Here is an 18,653-nt window from a genome sequence, read left to right on the forward strand (position 1 = left end):
CTGGAGGCCTCCCGTTTCCTCATCCTTGCTTCCCTCTGCGGTGATGGAGAGCGGAGTGTTCTTGTGTAGGGGCCTCTTGGTTTTCTTCTCCTCAGGGTTCTTTCCCCTAAGACACAATCCTCTTGGTTACTGGTCTGCGAGATGTTAGATCTTTTTTCTCTCTTTTTCCCCTCTACATCCTGTGTAGAGGGGAAACATATTCTTTATATTCTAATCTCCTTTACACACTTTTTGTAAAAGAAGTAGGGCAGGCATCAGGTTTTGTTAATATAGGCAATTTTGATTTGAGAGACTCAACTAGGCCAGTTTATTCTTTGATGGTTGAGACTACTCCCATACTAGCTATAGGCAAAAGTAGTTTTTTCAAACCCCGAAAATTGAATAAAGGTTTTACAAATTGTACCTCTTGTGTCAGTGTCATACTTGTAATACCATGCCACCCTTAATCCCCCCACCATGGTGGATAGTACCCACTTGTCTGAGGTGATCTCCTTCCATGTGTGGGTAAATTGTAAAATGCAACTTCCTACAGGAGAGGCATGGGAGGGGACTTGGAGCAGGACGTCATTGTTTTGGGGGCGTTGCGCCTCTGGCTGCGGAGGCCTTGCCTCTACTCCTAGACCTTTTGTAGCCCCATTGAACATTTTGAGAGAAGGACTGTCCTTGCGAGGAACCCCAAGATGACATTTGTCCACCTTGACTATAGCTAGAGGAGTGTTGAGATTTTTGTACTCAAAACCGCTGTGTGTTGTGTGCGCCTCTTTGAAAAAAGGCTTGTTTCTTAGTTGTCCAATGAGGGCATCATGACATTATTTGACATGTACTGGTGATATATATGATTAGATTTACATTCACTTTCTTTTGAAAAATGTCTGATAAGAGTCCCGGCTGTTAAAATCAGTGTGTGCTTCTTTGGCTTAATCGTCAAAATAAAGCTACTGAAAATTCTACCAGGAGTACTGTCATGGGTTTTCTCAGCAGTACCCAGAAGTTGAAACTATACTTCACTTCAACAGGAGCCAGACAGCCTCCAAGTTACATTTGTTGGTCAAATGTATTCTGAATAGTCCTTTTGATAGAGCACAAATACTTGTTTGACATAACTAATATAGAACATGTATCAAAGAATATATCCATATACACCACTTTTATTATATACATGTATATTAACATAACATTTGCAAAGCTACATGTCTTCCTATCGAAAAACATACACGAGAACAAATAACAGGGCCTAGAGCACTGGTAGACCTATTCATCCAAGGAGTACAGTAAATATGCATATGTGCAGCATTCGTGTTCAATAATATTCAGCCAAGCAGTTCTTCTCATAGGGCAGCTTTCAGTTCTGCAATCTTTAGCAACCCTTTCAGCCAACACAATACTAAAACTCACATACAGTGTCACCTGCTGTGATAACCGTTCCACATGCATCAGGCCTGCTCAGGCAGAAACTGGAATCAGCCAGGGCTTCACCTGGCATCATTCCAGCTTGCGTGTCTCTTGCTGGCTGAACAATCAGATGTTCACTCTATTCCACTGCATTCTCAGAGCCAAAGTCCTTACAGCATGTATTAAGCCATCAGAGGCTCCAATTACGAAGAAAAGACCAAGCTTTCCATTTTTTTGAATATGTTGCACACATTCATTGAAAATCATGAAATAAACCAGGTGAAATGCAGAAACCCCAGGAGTAAAAACTCAAGGAAAAAGCGAACATGAAATTGAAATTCAACTTGCAAGATCCATCAGAAATGCTCCAAGTGTTTCTAAAAGTTGAAGCCCCAAACTCACTCCAATTTACCATTCGCTTGTCTCGCTGTGGCTTAAGACTGAATTTTTCCAAGCCCTGCTCTCTTCCAAGTCCACGTCCTGTTACCGGCGGCCACCTGCATAGAGAAATGTACAGCTCATTTCTCAATTCCCACATCATCTTTGCAACTCTGAGATTAGTTCTCATGTCAGTCACTGCTAGGGGAAACTTTGATGGAAGGAGTACTACTTAATGTGGAAAGAACCAAGAAACGAGATGCATGAGTACTTTGCGTGAACATAGACTGAAGGCACTGTAGGGTACTGAAGCAATACAGATATGGATAGGTTACCTTTGCCAAGACCTACTGCACTGAAATAATTTATAAGAGTGCAGCCTTCAGGACCTGGAGAAGACCTGACCTCAACATAGAGAGCTTTCAGTCGCAACAAGCACAAAAGCCTTAATGTATTGCACTGGTAAAATCCTATGTGTACATGGGACCACATAACCGTACGTAGATTAGGATCAGTGACTATAGCTAGAGACATTTAGGATTTTTTACTTTTCTAAGCCAAGTAGGAGGAATGGTACATTATCACCTTGCAGCGTTTGGTGGCAGCTCGTCGCAGAGAGATGTTTTTGCATTGGTGAACCTCGTTGGGTGGTCTGGCAAACACTTCCCTTTATAATGAGGCATGTGGGTGTAAAATAGAAACACAGAACCCAAAATGGTGTCTACGCTGCCATTAGATAAGTACAGGGTTCCCACCTCATTGGTCCTACAAACTGCAGATCCTTACCTTCACCAGGATTTTCATTGCCTTCATGCCTTCATGTCTTCTGAACACACCTGCACACAGTTCATTGAATACAAAATAAGTAAACACTCACTGCATTCATTAGTGCCAGGCTCATACGCATGCCATTGCTGTACTAGGCCTTCGTAATTTGCACTATACTTGAGAAGTCTCTTGTCTTTTCAAGAGGGACATAATTCATTGATTATTGTACTACTGTTTTTTTTATTTGTTGTTCACTTTTCTCTAGGGGCACATTTCTGCTTATTTGGGACATGTGTACCTAAATGTACTTACAGGAAAGTTGTAGCATCATAAATCAGCTTTACAGAGGACTAGCACAACAGCAGGAACTGTGCCAGTTTACCAAGGTGCATACTTTTCCAACCACTTCGAACCCACCAACATCCCCCCATGTTTAATGCAAGATGAGATTGTTTCCACACTGTTGCACTCCTAGGGCTTGTTCCTAGAATGGATCTTCTGATGCCTGTACAGATTTGATATCTGACTGAACCTTTTCTTGCACTTTGTGCACTCATAGGGCTTCTCCCCTGTATGAATCCTTCTATGCTTGATAAGATCAGAGTCTTGACTGAAGCTTTTCTTGCACTCTGTGCATTGATAGGGCTTTTCCCCCGTATGAATCCTCTGGTGGATGCTAAGGTTTGAACTCTGAGAGAAGCTTTTATCACACTCTGAACACTGATACAGTTTTTCCCCTGTGTAGGAACTCTGATATCGTCTAGGAATCGATGGCTGATTCAAGTACGTGCCAAACTCTGTGCTTTTGCGGGGTTTCTCCCCTGTATGGATCCTCTGATGGCTGTCCAGCTGCAACCTATGAGCAAAGCTTTTCTCACACTGAGGACACTTGTATGGTTTCTCCACAGAATGGATCTTCTGGTGCTGGTACAGACTTGAGCTTGAAGTAAAGATTTTCCCGCACGCTCTACAGTCATAGAGTTTCTTGCCCGTGTGTAAGGTTTTGTGTAGGATTAGATTGGTCCTGTTAGTGAAACACATTCCACAGATGCTGCAGGTAAATGCCTTCTTCTTCATGTGGCTCTTCATATGCGCCATCAGTTGCGAGTGATCGATAAAGCTCTGATCGCAGTGAGTGCATCTCCCAGGGTTCATATGCAGGCTCTCTATTCTGGTAATGGTGCCATCGCCTGTTGGAAGAATTAAAGGTTACAGGTATTATGTCAGGTGCACGTGCAGCATAACCATTAATAAACATATAAACTATTGTGATTTGTGCATAAAAATATAAATATATTAGAAAGCACACTGGAAAGTGTCCAGTCCCTGCTCTTCATTTCTGTGATTGAATGGGGAGAACATGGGTAGAAATTCACCTTTCACTATTTGATGCATGGATTTTTTATCATAAAAAATTCAGTTGAAACAAAGCTGATAATAACATTTGAAACTTATACTTGGCATACCCTGCTGTGTGTTCCCTCCTCACTGGCATCATTTATAATAGCAGCACATTGTGTAAAAACATGTGGAATTCAAGGACTGGGTTAAAGTTCATCAATAAGGAGTTAAAAATTCAGAGAAACAGAAATAAATTGTAACGTGAGGAGGACTCCACACACATTCAATACATTTACAAATGTTTCATGTTCATTGTTCTCAGCGGTTCAGCAGAGTACTACAGTTTGATTCACAGGCACAGGGAAAAGGGACAAGATAATGCATTCAAAAACCTCTGAATATTTCTATAATTGATTATAAGAGCTGAAAGATTATAGGTGTTATTTCATCAAAAATGCTTCATAATGTTTTTTATTTAATTTGATTTACAACAAGTGTCTGGAGGAGCTGGGATATTGCTGACTGTCTCTTTAGATTTTTGACAGGCATTTGGGATATATTTAGTGATGACTCGAGGACAGAGCTTCCAAGGATTTGAGAATATTGCAGGTTTTTTTATTAAACTGCTCATCTGAGAGGAATGGAGGTTTCTTTACATGCTGTTTTACCAAAAGCAAGTATCGGCAGAGCTTGGAGTTTATTATTTTGTTAACAGGATAGAGAGAGGCTAGGTAAGTAGTTTAGAAAATTGACAAACACAAAATTTCAACACACTTTGTGATCAGGGTAGTGTTGGGATGAATGCCTATGGGAGACTGGGGTGGTCACAGGTGGGGACCACAGATCATACAACACATAGGCACATTTAAACATATTCATATTGATGTTTAAGGGGGCTGGGATCAAGGAAGGCCTATGAGAAAGGGGAAGAACTCAAGTGGAGGGAGGTGGAATAACTAAAATCTAACGAGGACCTATTCTAATTGGATAGTGTGTGAAGAGTTGAATTTCCATTCCCTAAGGTAGAACAAAGACCACTGGCATCTCCACCCATAGGACAGAGTCCTCTAGATTACTCATAGTCTCAGGGTTGTTACCAGTGTCCCAGTGTACTTCCCAGTCTCTGCCTTAGCTGTTAGTCTCCGCTTGTTCATTTCCTTTGGTTCGCCTCAAATTGTATAGGTGTCGGTCTACCTGAGCAAGCCAGGTACTCTGTACCATACCCTTCTTGCCCTAGCGGTTTTCGGTGAAAGAACACTCCCCCATACTTAGGTATGTTCCAGTCATGTTTGCAATCAGGTTTCTGCTCACACAAGAAATACATTACTCACCATAATCATATTTCTGGTGCTTATATCTGCTTAGATTCACATACTGTGCATATAGACAGACACCTAGTGGTTATTGCAGAGTATTGCATCTTTTTTGCGAAAATTGAAAAGAGGCGTCGACATGGGCGTGACTGTAACACTATCCCTAACATGATGTGTATTGTACTCAAAATACTTCACATGTCGAGGTCCCCCCGGTTGTTTATGTTCTGTTATGAGCGAGCCTGATAGAATATGTGAGACAGTACAGAAGAAAATAAGGTGTCACATGTCTATGTTCCTTCAACGCCAAGAGGGGAGGAAGGGTGGAGCATGCAAATCTAAGTAGATACAAGCACCAGAAATATGGTTATGGTGAGTAATGTAGGTCTTCTGATGCTTGTGAATCTGCTTAGAATCACATGCTGTGCATAGACTAGCGAGCAGTACCAGGAGATGGTGGTGGGATGTTTGAAGGAACAGAAGCAAAGAGATGTCTTTGCACCGCCTGCCCCACCTGAGAATCAGTCTTAGAGTGGATTTTGATGCAGTAATGTTGCAAGTGTGAACAGAATTACAAGTAGCTGCTTTGCAAATAGAAACAAGAGGAATAGTTGCAAAAAAAGCTGTAGTAGCTCCTGTGCCTCAAGTGGAATGTGCTTTAGGTGTAAAGGATAAATCTCTCTTAGCAGGAAAGTAACATAGTTTAACAATTCATCTAGAGATTACTGACTTAGACAGGGTCCCCTTCTCTACCATTGGCAACAGAGACCAAGAACTGGTCTCTCTGTTAGAGATTTTGTTTGATCAAGGTAATACATCATTGCTCTCCTAACATCTAGTGTATGGAGGCTTCTTTCTGCTGAGTTAGTCAGATTCTGACAGAAAGTTGGACGTTTGCTTGATTGGTTCACATGGAGCTTTGAAATGAATTTAGGCGCAAAGTGTGGGTGTGGGCGTAGTACCACTTTGTCTTTATGAATGGTAACAAATGGGTCCTGAACTGAGAGAGCCTAAGGTTCACAAACTCTCCTGATAGAGGTACTAGCCACCAGGAAGGCAGTCTTAAAGGTGAGAGCCTTAAGACTAGCCTTATGAATTGGGTCAAAAGGAGGTCCCATTAGTCTTGGAAGAATAACATTCAAGTCCCATCAGGGAGATGGGTTAGAAAAAGGAGGGGGAAGTTGTTTTACCCCTTCCATGAATGCCTTAATTACTGGAAATGTCCACCAGGAAACATTGCTCTGAGCTGTGGTGTACGCAGAGAGGGCAGCAAGGTAGACCTTTAGTGAGTTTAAAACAAGTCCTGAATCTAAGAGGTGTGTTAGATAAAGGATTGTGGGCCTCAGTACAAGTTTGGCGGTCCGTAAACAAGGGTGCCGGTAAACTTACACTACGAGACTGCCTGACAGAGCCGCTGTGCCCGACAGGTCTGAACCTGCCCAGTGCAGCTGCCCTGGCAGGCAGAGTTGCCATGGAAGCACTGGCACCATCAGCAACAGTGCTGATGCTTCAGAGTCCCCATTCCCATGGAGTCCGATAGGGACTTACATTTTCTGGCGCCTGACTTCCCGGGCCGCTGGGACTTGTAATGTCCTGGTGGCGCCGGGAAGCTAGGTTCCAGAAACTGTGTTACGAGGTCGGCAGCAAACCGCCGGTCGCACCGGTGAGTTACTGCTAACCTCGTAATGAGGCCCTATGTATTTAGGTGAACAGTCACAATAGGGTTGTCAAAACATTTCCATTTATTGGAGTAGCAATGTCTGGTGTTAGGTTTCCGTATTCTCTAAGAATATCCATACATCTTTGATGCAATTGGAGTTGCCTAAACTCTAGGACTTCAGGAGATAGCTGCTACATTGAACATTTGAGGGCACGGGAGTAGTGTCTTCCCCTGGTCTTGTGACAGCATATTGTATGGGTAAGGCAGTTTCCTTAGTGGGGAGTCATTCTCATGAGATGCGAAAACCATGGCTGTCGAGCCCACATTGGTGCCAACAGGATCAGTGTGACCTGTTCCTGGTGCATCTTGTCAACTATCCCGTTGAATAGAGGAGCTGGGGAAAACAGTGTGTATTCCCGTTGGACCCACAGGACCCACTTATTTTCTAATCCACCCACCAAACGTGTTGCAGTATTAGGTCTAGGGTATTTGAGATTCCCCGATGACCAGCTGCTACTGAATCGAGGACTTCTTTCTGCAGATCAGTTGTTGGAAGAACACGTGGTTTCCATGAAAGATACAATTCCCTTCATAAGTCATCCCATGTTCGGCTGCTACTTGCTGACATGCCTCCAGATGTTCCTGGGTTTTGCAGGACAAGGTGTGTAAAAAGTAATTCACCACTGCTATAAAAGATGCATAAGGAAACAACCGTTCCGACTGAAACCCTGGAATATTCCTGAAAACCTTTCGGGATCAAGCGTCAGCTTGTAAATTGGTTTTCCCTGGTATAATGGTAAAGTGATGCCAGCTGTTACGTGTTTCTGCATACTGGAGACTTCACAGATTTTGATTATAAATTCTTACAATAGAATGCTGAGAACCCAAAAGTAGATGCCTAACTTTTTTAAGGCCCATTTTTATCGTGAGAAGTTCCTTTTCCAGGACTGTGTAGTCGATTTCGGAGGGAGTGAAAGTCTTTGGCATGTATGCTACCAGGAGTTCTTGACCTAACGAGGATGACTGTTTGAGCACAGCACACATGGCATCATGAGAAGCGTCCGTCTCCACTATGAAAGGTTGGTTTTGATCAGGAGTGCGTAGTACTAGAGCCGTATATAAAAGAGATTTTTAGCAACAAAGTCAGGGGAAGCACTATGGTGGATAAATTAGTTATAAACTTCCTGTAGAAGTTATTGAAGCCTAAGAAACTTTGTATCTCCTTGATGGTTTGTGGGAATGGCCAATCCAGGATTGCTGAGACCTTATCCCAATCTATCCAAAATCCCTGTGGAAGATAGTACATAGCCTAGGTACGTAACTTTGGGTTGGTGGAATGCACATTTTTACGGTTTGCAATAGAGGTAGCTTTCTCGTAGTCTCAGGAGTACGGTGCTCACATGTTTGTGGTGCTCTTCTGAGTTCTTTGATTCTTTGAATAGACCAAGATGTCAGCAAGATACCTACAACTCAATGGAGTAATAAGTCTGCAAAAACATGATCCATGAAGAGTAGGAAAAAGGCTTGAGTATTCGATAGCCCAAAGGGCATAACCCTATATTCAAACTGTCCAGAGTGCGGCAGGCCGTCTTCCACCAGTCTTCTTTCCTGATGTGGATGCGATGATAGGCGCACCTGAGGTCGAGCATTGTGTAAACTGAAGCCCCTTTCACAGCTTCCAAGATGTCAGGAAAGAGGGGCATGGGATACCGTCTCGAATATTTATCTTATATAGACCCCGATAATCGATACAGGGGCATAATTCATTAGTGTTTTTCTTTGGTATGAAAAAGAGAGAAGCCCCTGCTAGAGATGTGGATTCTGTGATCAGGCCATTCTTGAGATGGATTTGTAGGTATTGTTTTAGACCCAACTTCTCTCTTTCAGAAAGGATGTACATTGTGCCGAAAGGTAGCGGTTGATCAGAAAGGAGATTAACGGAGCAATCATCCCTATGATGAGGCGGGAGTTCTGAATACTGGGGAGGGGTAAAGATATCCAGGTGGTACTCATATTCTTTGGGTATGATGCTCACTTGATCTACCACTGTCCGAGCGCCGCAAGGTGGAAGAGGGCAGGTCTGACCCTAAAAATAAGTACCCCACAGCCCAGTTAATGAAAGGATTGTGCTGCCTTAACCAGGACAATCCCTAGATAACAGTGTAGTGGGCGGCATTAATTATGTTTAAAAAACAACTCTTCTTGATGGGAGGCAATAGACATACATATTGCTAGAGTCTGTTCACTTATGGGTCCCGAAACCAAAGGGTTCCCATCTACGCCTTCTACCGGAATGGTCACAGCTTTAGCAGACGGTGGTATATCTGGTTCTTGGCCATTGATCATCAATGAATAAACCGGCTGCTTTGCAGTCGATTAAAGCAGGAATGTTTGAGAGAGTCTTATCAGAAAAGAGTTACTTTTAGAACCACCATACTTGAGGATAATGCAGATGCTGCACGTACCTGGGTACCTCCATTGGCATCCTTCACCGTGGTTCCACCTATGGTTGGGATCTGGCGTTTCCCAACTTGCCTTGTCTTCTAGGAGGGACTACTGGACAGTCCCACACTAAATGTTCTGGAGAGGCATAATACATACAGAGACCTAAACTCCTTTGTCGAGTTCTGGAGAGGCATAATACATACAGAGACCTAAACTCCTCCGTAGATTCTGTTTCTCTGCTGTCAATGGACCTTGTGTAGCTCCCACTTGCATAGGTTGCATAGGTTCGTCGGGTTCTATACCTCTTGAGGAAGTACAAGGTTGTTCCATGTTTGTTCTTAAAGGACGGCTCCTTCTTCGTTCTACCCAACGCTCTTGGAGTCGATAGTCCAGCTGCATGGTGAGGGAGATAATTTCTGCTAATTACGTGGCTCTAGGTACCCGAGCAACCTCATTTTTTAGATCTTTGGCCAGAGCCCGCCTAAATAAAGTGACTAGGGTGTCACCTGGCCAAGCCGTCTCAGACGCTAATTGCTTGAACTGGGATATATAAGCAAGGACATCCTGTGTCCCTTGCTTATAGTCCAACAGCTTTTCTTGGGAGGATACTGTTATCTCTCTCCGGCCAAAGATAGCCTTAAGACTAGCAACAAAGGCGGGGAAGGAATCTAGCACTGCGTTATTGGTTGTTACTATGGGGGTGGCCCAGGCCAATGCTGACCCTGTGAAATGAGACACCCTGTCTCTATCTGTGGGGAAAAACAACATTCTAAATGCGAATTGCACTCTGCAAGCATCAAGAAATTCCTTGAGGCAATGTGGACTGCCGTCATACTTTCCTCCGGGCAGGGGACTCGTCGTACTTCAGGCACAGATGGCGGTCTGGCAGCCAACTGCTGCCTTAGAGTCGTATATTCTTGTTTTACAGCCTGAACTCCAAGGGACAAGTTTTGTACCACTGCGGCCAACTGCTGCACTTGTTCCATATCGGAATGATATGCAGGCGTCGCAAGCTGTAATCATTTTCCACTACATATGGTTCAAATATCAAATATCAAAATTACTGACCTTCCAAGTGCAGCAGTGACCTACCTCCACTACCTTTAGTTGTATGAAGGGAAGGGGCGTGGTGCTCAAGGTAAACCCTCTAGGGGGAAAAGAAACCTGCAACACTGGTATTAAGCGTAGTGCTGTGCTGCCTCTCAGGAAGCTGCCTGTGTAGATCCAGCAGTGCGGTAGTAGGTGTTGATTATCTGGAGTTCACTCACCCCAGGACCCCCAGACTAGCAACGAGAAACACAAGAGAGTAAGTACGAGAAGACCCATAAGAAGAGGGAAGAGTCAGAAGGTCGGTTTTGCAGCAGTTCCTAAGTGCTGTGGTAGGGGGGCTAACGGGAGTCTTTGAAGATGAGATCTTGTCGAGTGGAGTAATAGCAGGAGAGCCTAACGGAGAGGGGGCAGCAGGAGTTAGAGAATGGAAGAGGAAATCAGGTCAGAGAAAGAACAGGTAGGTAGGGATGCCTAGAGTTCATAATCACAGAGCGTCGGAAACAACAGTACCGAGTCAAGCCTATCCAAGACTAATTCCTGGTACGGGAACCAATGACGTCTGCAGCAGTAGGCACGCTGAACGTGAAACGACTGCATTCTGTCTTCGTACAGTCGCCGCCATCATAGGTGGAGGGAAACAGAGCAAACATGTAGCTTCCAATAGTGCCAGAACAAACAACACTGCACCCGGGACATGACAGCTTCTTCTTGGCGGTTCCGAGGGCTTCGTCCACCGCTTTTAAGAAATTGGGCTGAGTCTTCCACAGGTTTACTAATAAGTGAGGGCTGTGTCTCTGGCATGAAACCAGAATTCTTTAGCCATCCATGGCGCTTAAATGGAGTGCCTTCCACTAGTACCCTACACCTGGTCTCTGCCGAGTCCAGGGTATTTTTCAATATGTTTTGCACCACTTGACGACCTTCATGTACTAATGCCAGAAACTGAGATCTAGTAGGTGCTGGAACATTCTGCAGGCCTTTGTGCACTAGTCCCCACTGTACATCATTATACCTAGCAAGGAGTGTTGTGTTGTTAGCTATGCGGGTACTATAAGCAGCCAAAAAAGTGATACGCTTTCCAAGGGCATAAAGCGTATTGCAGTCTCTGTTTGGGGGATACTCAGATGAGGACAGTGGAACCCCTGCATGTTTCCTGGTCGCGGTAATGACCAGGGAGTCAGGAATGGAATGCCCTCTGTTGTATAGACGATCAGAAAGTGTGGGGCGATACATTTTATCGACCCGCAGGTTGACGGCTCGAGTAGGGGCAGGTGTCAGCAAGGAGGGGGCAAAGCGGTTCTTGACAGAGGTCAAAAGTGGGATGGCCTGGCTGACAGGGATTTTACCTCAACAAAATCCGAGATAGGCACTGACTCCTGTATCACAATCTTAAAATGGTCCACAGCCTTCCAGAGGAGGGTGTTGAACAGCATCTGATCATCTATTGGGGAAGCCTCCCAGGCACCCGAGAGATGGGAAAAGCATCCAGGAATATATTGTCCGGTTCAACCTCATGGGCAGGGGAAGAGGGCCAGGTCCCCTGGTCACCAACGGTGGTCCAGGCATCTGGATCCTGAGAAACTGGGTCCTGGGAGACATCATCCGGATTCGGGACATAATGGACATCATTGTCTGAGTCATATTGATCATCCTGAAATGTCCTCAGGGGTCCTTCTGCCTAGGAGAAGAGGAAAAACGAGCCCCAGGAGAGTGGTGCCTTGGGGACTTTAAGGGCTTAGGGATGTCATCCGTAGGACGTTGGGCCTCATTCGAGTCCGGCAGTAGCCGTGCCGGAAAAACCACCAGGCTGTCGCTTGACATGTAATACCATTCTGCCTCCGTGATTGCCGGAATCACCGGGGCATTACAACCCCGGTGACCTGGTAAATCCGGAGGCGGAATTTAGTAAATCCCCATTCCCATGGAGTCCCATCGGACTCCATGGGGATGGGGACCATGGAAACACTGGTTCTGTCTATGACAGAGCTGGTGTTTCCATGTCCACCTGCAGGCGGGTGGTGTTAATCCCGCCAGGTCAGACCTGGCGGGAGTGACACCTTCTGCCTGCAGGACTCTGAATCAGTCGGTCCGGAAAGAACAGTGGCAGCGGTTTTACTGCCACCGTTCTTTCCGGACCGGCAGGGTCGTAATAAGGCCCGTTGTCTCTTAAGGATGTTGTCAAATTTTCCAGAAAAGTCGATAAATTCCAACATTTTATTCATGCAGGCCACAAACCTTTCCCGTGTCTATGCAGAGGAAGAGGAGTCTTCAGGAAGAGGGAAAGATGAATCAGAAGGAACAGGGTCATGTTGCAGGGCCTGTGACAAGGGTGGTGAGGCTGGAGAATACCCTACAGGCAAACGGGAGGCCTTTGTGGAGAATCCTGCGATTCCCCCACTAAAGCCCTACCTGGAATCTCCTCCCAGGTGGCAAGCAGAGGGCAAACTCTTCCTGATCCCAATCCTGGGGGTGGTGTACGGCGGGAGGATCACCTGGGTGGAGACCAGGCCCAGGGAGGTGGTGAGAATTTGCAGGGTGGGACGTGGTATGATTTCTTGGACGATAGTAAGATAATTCCCAGAGAGGTTATGACGTCTTGTCATTCAGATGAAGGTCAGTCTAGGATTACCAGTAAACCGGTAAAATCTGGGACAAAGATGTCTAAAGATGGTTTTTCAGAACCATTCTTTTATAAACCCCAAACCCCACATCCTCCACAATATCAAAGGTATTCCAGGAAGAACAGTGAAAATTTGACCTTTTTGGACCCTTCCATTTCCCAAAGGGCTAAATCTTATAATTCTTCTCTTAATAACGTCTGGGCAAGAAAATGTATCTTAAAATCTTGTAAAGAATTAGCAAAATCGAATTTTCCCAAGATAAACTACAAGTCCCAGAATCCCTCAGGGACTCTGAAGAAGAGGGTTGAAGAGGCAGACAGGAGTCCAAGTCAGGCAGGCAAGTCTAATGGGTCTAAGCAAAGTCAGGCAATTTGTCTTAAGAATCTGTACCTGAAACCAATTAGCCCATCTGGGAGACATAAAAGGCTGCATCAGGGGGGAGCAGTAAAACAAGGCTGGGGCAGGAGACAGTAGCAGAAGCAGAAGAAGCAGGGCACATAGGAAGTGTGAACACAAAAGGGACGCTGGAGTAGAGAGGAGTCAGATTTCACCTAGAGACTCTGAGTTGGTTCTGTGCTCGCAGAACCTGTATAGCTGTGGCAGCACTGGAAGGGACTGTAATCAACAGGCAGTCTTTACAGGTGTGCTTCATAGCTGTGAATGCAGAGCGGAAAATTGCTGTTGTCCCGAAGGCCTGTGTGCAGAAGCAAGTCAACGGAAACTGGAAAGTCTGAGTCTATGCCTTAATGAGGCCAGATCGGAGACACCGGTGCAGCAAAGGGGTGTGGATCTCAAGAGTGCCCAAGGAAGTAGCAGGAGAAGAAACAGTGTCGGGAAGCAGCAGCAGCCTGCAATCTTTGTAATTAGAAGTCGGAAAGATAAGCTCCTTACTCCTGAACATCAGAATTTCCTTGCTGGTAACTGTAACCAGCTTTAATTGCACTTGCGCTGTCATCTAAGCGAGTAAAAGTTAACCGTAGAAGTGGGAAGTCTTTTTGTTAAGGGGAAAGCAACACGCACTGATAGTCAAAGCTCGTGTAGTGAAAGCCTTTCTTTCCCCAACATCAGTAATACTTTGTTGCCGAGCGGTCGCGTGGCTCCAGTTAACACAGAGAATGTTGCCAGTAGCCTAATTGAAATAAAACCGACTTTCCCAAAGTGTTGCAAGCAATATTTTACAAGCCTGTGCGCAAGACAATGTTTCCCGATACCTTGGAGGCTGAGTGCTGACTGTGAGGTGGGAACGTGTCTCTCTTTGAAGTGGCAGTTTGAGAGGGTAGCGAAATGGCATGTGCCTTGTTTTATTTGGAGTAGAAAATATATATCTTGCAACACATTAAAGGCTTAAGCAGAAGTCGTAGAACAGGTCAAAGCTGAAGGCAGAACATGTTTACCCAAGCCTTTAAAGCAAACTCTATAAAAGTGAATCCTTTTCTCTCAAGAACTATACACCATTGTTCTGAAGTTGGTAAAGATATTGTTACTCAAGATTCCTCTAAATTGAATAGGACAAGAACATCCAAAGCTGAAAGAGTGGCACAAAAGCTTTGGGGTAACCACTGAAGGAAGCGTGCATATGAAGCTGGCGAAGCGAGCTGGGTATTTGTTAACAGAAGTTGTTGTTTTCAAATCTGCATGGCGACGACTATATAAAGGAAGAACAAGTGGTCTAAAAGCAAACAGCTAATTTTATGGTAGGTGCAAGACAGGCAAATAGGCTGCCCTTTCTTATGGTATAGATGGAAGAGTTCCTTGCCAGCCTGTAGAGCGCAAAGAAGTCTTGTTAAGTTGTGTATCTTTGAGGTTGCAGTTGTAGCATCAAAATTACTTAATTTCAAAAGTTGTAGTAGTAGCATCAGCAGTCCTGTGGCCTAATCTCAGAAGTTGGTCGTCCTTATTCTTGTCAAAAGTATAAAAGCTGGAAGAAGTAGACACTGAAACTAACTTTGGGGCAAGAAAGTCTACTCTCACAGTGCTATAATAAAAAGGAAGTTGCTGAGAAGAGAGCAAATCTTAATGCATTGTGACAAAATTTGTAAATAAGACGCCGTAGATGTTGAAAGCAGAGAAGTTATTGTCAAAGTGGATGTGGTACATTTGTCTTCAACTTTATCTTTCCTTAAAAGTCATCCAGGAAACCCCGTTGGTGCTATTATTTTCTTTCTGGAGCTGTAAAAGGAGAATCTTTTCACCAAGCAAAGAAGAGACTTTTGCCGGTGGATTTTATTTGTGTGAGCTTTTGTTTCTTTGGAACTTTTCAATACTTTGGTTAAGACTTTTTGGATAGTGGAGGATAGGTCGTTTGACAAATTTCAGAAGGAGTATGCACTCAAACTATAAAAAAAAAACCTTTTTAAGGAGTTTGTGCCACACACAGTTACTAAGCAGGCTAGTCACGCATTACAGCCTCATCCTCCAGTTTTAGTAAAGCCTCCTCTGCCATCAGATCCAATTGCTCCTAAAGAGTCTTCATTACCAATGCCTGCTCCTGAAGCATCCATACCTGTGTCATCAATGGGCTCCAGGAAAGATGGTGCCCCTGTAGGTAGTGCTTCAGGCACGTCAGCCAGAGCTATGCAGGTTCAACCCTTGGCAGGTTTAGACCGTGTGCTAAATGATCCTACACGTGGTACAGCCAATTATGTGACACTGAGGAAGGAGCTCTCTTATCACAATGAGCTTGTCGAAGCAGAATGTTTTGTTATGTTATGGAATATTTATACTGTTCCCTTCAGTGTCAAAGCTGTCTTACGGTGCCGGATGCTTGCCCGAATGGTAGCGTATTGTGGCCTCGCCAGACCTTAGTTTGCTGAGGAGTAGGAAGGCGACTAAAGGGTAGGAGATAAAAAAGGGAAGTTAGCCAATAGCCAAACAAATTCAGTGGGGTAAAGATCTGGAGGGTGTTAGTATGGTTCCAGCAGTAGGGATACGTGTTTCTTAACTGTGAGTGGTTATAAGTAAGTGTGAGAGAAAGTTTCAGGAATGTTCTGCTCTGCTCTGCTTGAAGAGAATGCTTTAGTTACATGAGGGAGTTGAGATGTGCTGGAGTGGGCACTTGTGTGAGGCTTTCACTAGATTGTCTTGAAAGAAACACTCCCTTATCCAAGGACACACCTGGTTTTTCCAAGCCAGCTGTGTTGGTGGCAAGAGTTGGACGTGTATAGATGGATGCATTGGGAAAAAATGAGGTAATGTTAAAGGTGAGGAGGAGAAGGCATGATGAATCTGCGTCTCATTGTAGTAGGTTGCTATGTGTTCAACTAGGAATAATGTATCTTAAGCTTTTAAGATCACTTACCTATAACAATAAGGACTGTGGTGTCCTTATAAGCTAAAAAGGCATACGGAATGTCTGTTTGGCTCCCGAGTGGTAAGGGTCATTGTGCAGGAAAATCTGTTGTAGAACCGTCTTTTGGGGTTGAATCACAGTGTAATAATAAAGATACTCGTGTATGTGTGGTTCTAATTCTGTTATGTTCCTTGATATCTGCACTGTGCTCACTGTCACATGGTTTACAGCCCCTCGGCAGACCACAGTCCGAACAAACATGATAAAGATAAAGGAGCATTACATTGCATGCTAATGTGATCCATGGCTATACTGCGGCATCAACGTCATGGAGGCTACGCAGATAATACTGATGCAAACAAAGATGTACAAAGAATGGAAACAGACAACCCAGCGCTAAAATGCAAACTTCTCAGATTCACCATTAAACCGCCTTGAAGAAAACAACAAAGGCTGTATTGCGATGAATTAAGTTAGATAACAGGTGTACACGCCGACCCCATTCGCGAGCGTCTGAACAGCCCTACTTCCCGGGCAGCCAGCTTAGAATCTTGATAATGCATAGTAGTATTGAGTTTTGGAGAGAGGATAAATAGGACATAGAGGAGGAGTTCTATAAAAATGTGCTTGCTGTTCGCAGTTCTCTGTCCTGTACCATTCATAATTGTAAGGGATGATGTCGATTGATCAGGAGGGTCTGGCTCATTTGTCATTAATTTTAAATCACAGATTGTGAAATGAAAAGTTCTTGGCCCTAGTTGTCAGAAAGCAATCAGCTTTGTGAGGCTTTGCACAGAACTTGTATCCGGGTCGGAGATTGTTCAGTGAGTACCAGTGTTTGTGCGGCTATCGGCAGTCACCAGTTACGTAGAGAGAGCAACATATTAAACACCATGGGGTCTTGGCATCACATTTGATTAAACTGTTTCATGAAACGGAGCCAGCTGAACATTCCTGGGCAAATGCGCTTTCGGGAAGTGGGTTTAGCTCGTATTGTGGACCTCTATTTAATTTCCACAATAGTAACCTGTAACCTTCTCCCTTTCCTCATGGGGAGGTATAATAAAAGATAAACATAAATAAAAGAAGAAGAAAACACACTGTTGTTCCATAAACATGTGCTGTCACCAAACACATTACACAGAGTTAAATCAAATTGCATATTTATCCTTGATGTTTTAATCAACAGTACTTGCCACGTGTTTGGACCAATTTTGGGTTTTTTCAAAGCAAAGTTGCAAAACTATATTGTACACATTTGGGTAAAAAACAAGTACAAACATTCATTCATGTTATAGTTGTGTGACGAGTCAGTTAAGTTGGAAGCGTGTAAATGGCCAATGGTATATACACAAACCCCATTGTATAAAAAGGTTATAAACAACAATGGTAATAATGTTGTCCGTGATCATGAACAAAAAATAAGGGACATCAATGAGAAAAGAACAAGAGAGGGAAGAATGGGAGAAAAAAGAAAAGGGAGAAAGGCAAATATTATTATTGTCAAACTAATTATAAGGACAGTAAAAGAATGACTGACTATCAACCTTAAATCACCCATTTGGTGATGTGTTCCAATTAGCCTAAGTTGGTACATATGATATTGCTGAAAATGCATCATCTACCACCATTTGGTAAACCGTATACTGTGCTAAAGAATCCACATTCCAGGAGCACTGCCTCTTTATTGTGCACATTAAGGAAGGATGAATGTAACCATTTCCCTGGCGCTAAATATGATATTGGACAAGCAGCGGTTCAAACAATCCACCAAACATTACGTTCCAAGCCAGTAGACAATATGTAACCAGTAAAACTTCTCCCTTTTCTACCCCAGGCCATGCCTTAGATATAGGGTCTGCAGCATTATGGGGCTCGCTGTGAAGGAGGGTAGAGGTAGGCAAAAGTCTTTACCTCTCGAGATCCTTATAAGAGATAAACCCTGATATAGAACTATGGAGTGCAGTCATTCTCTGATAGAAAGTCATATAAGTAAGAAGTCCAGCATACTAGTGGTGGCCCTAGACCTCAATGCAGCGCACTGTAAAACACTCCTGCGTCTTGGCCAGAAAGCTATCCAAACAAAGAGTAGGACTCTGAATTAACATCACAAGGGTCACAGAACAAAGGTCCCTTTCCTGGTGCAATATCCACTATTATAATTCACTAGACACCTAGCCATAACTACTAAAAGCATGGCTTGTATATAGATATATTTGTATGCTTAAATATAATTTATATTATCTTACATTGTTAGGGCATCTTTGAAATAAAATAAAAGATACATTTTCAATAATTGAGATCATTTTGATGGGAGAACTAAACAAAGGCTTGAGAATCCCCCGAATGTATAACCAAAAACAAGGCCAGAAAACGTCATGTGGTCATGGCTGCAC

At 43.9% G+C, this 18,653-nt stretch overlaps 1 protein-coding gene across 4 annotated transcripts in view; it reads right to left on the minus strand.

Moving 5' to 3' along the window:
• Nucleotides 1–1,132: 1,132 nt before the first annotated feature.
• Nucleotides 1,133–18,653, minus strand: part of LOC138489333 (zinc finger protein 1 homolog) — a 135,954-nt gene continuing 118,433 nt past the window's right edge. For all 4 annotated transcript variants that reach the window (XM_069617039.1, XM_069617040.1, XM_069617041.1 and 1 more), the window contains one exon: nt 1,133–3,728. In XM_069617039.1, coding sequence (XP_069473140.1) covers nt 3,010–3,728 — 719 coding nt within the window. In that variant the 3' untranslated portion in view covers nt 1,133–3,009. The remainder of the gene's footprint in view (nt 3,729–18,653) is intronic.

Source organism: Ambystoma mexicanum, chromosome 9 (assembly GCF_040938575.1).
Source record: "Ambystoma mexicanum isolate Mex_15411 chromosome 9, UKY_AmexF1_1, whole genome shotgun sequence".
Taxonomy (NCBI): Eukaryota; Metazoa; Chordata; class Amphibia; order Caudata; family Ambystomatidae; genus Ambystoma; species Ambystoma mexicanum.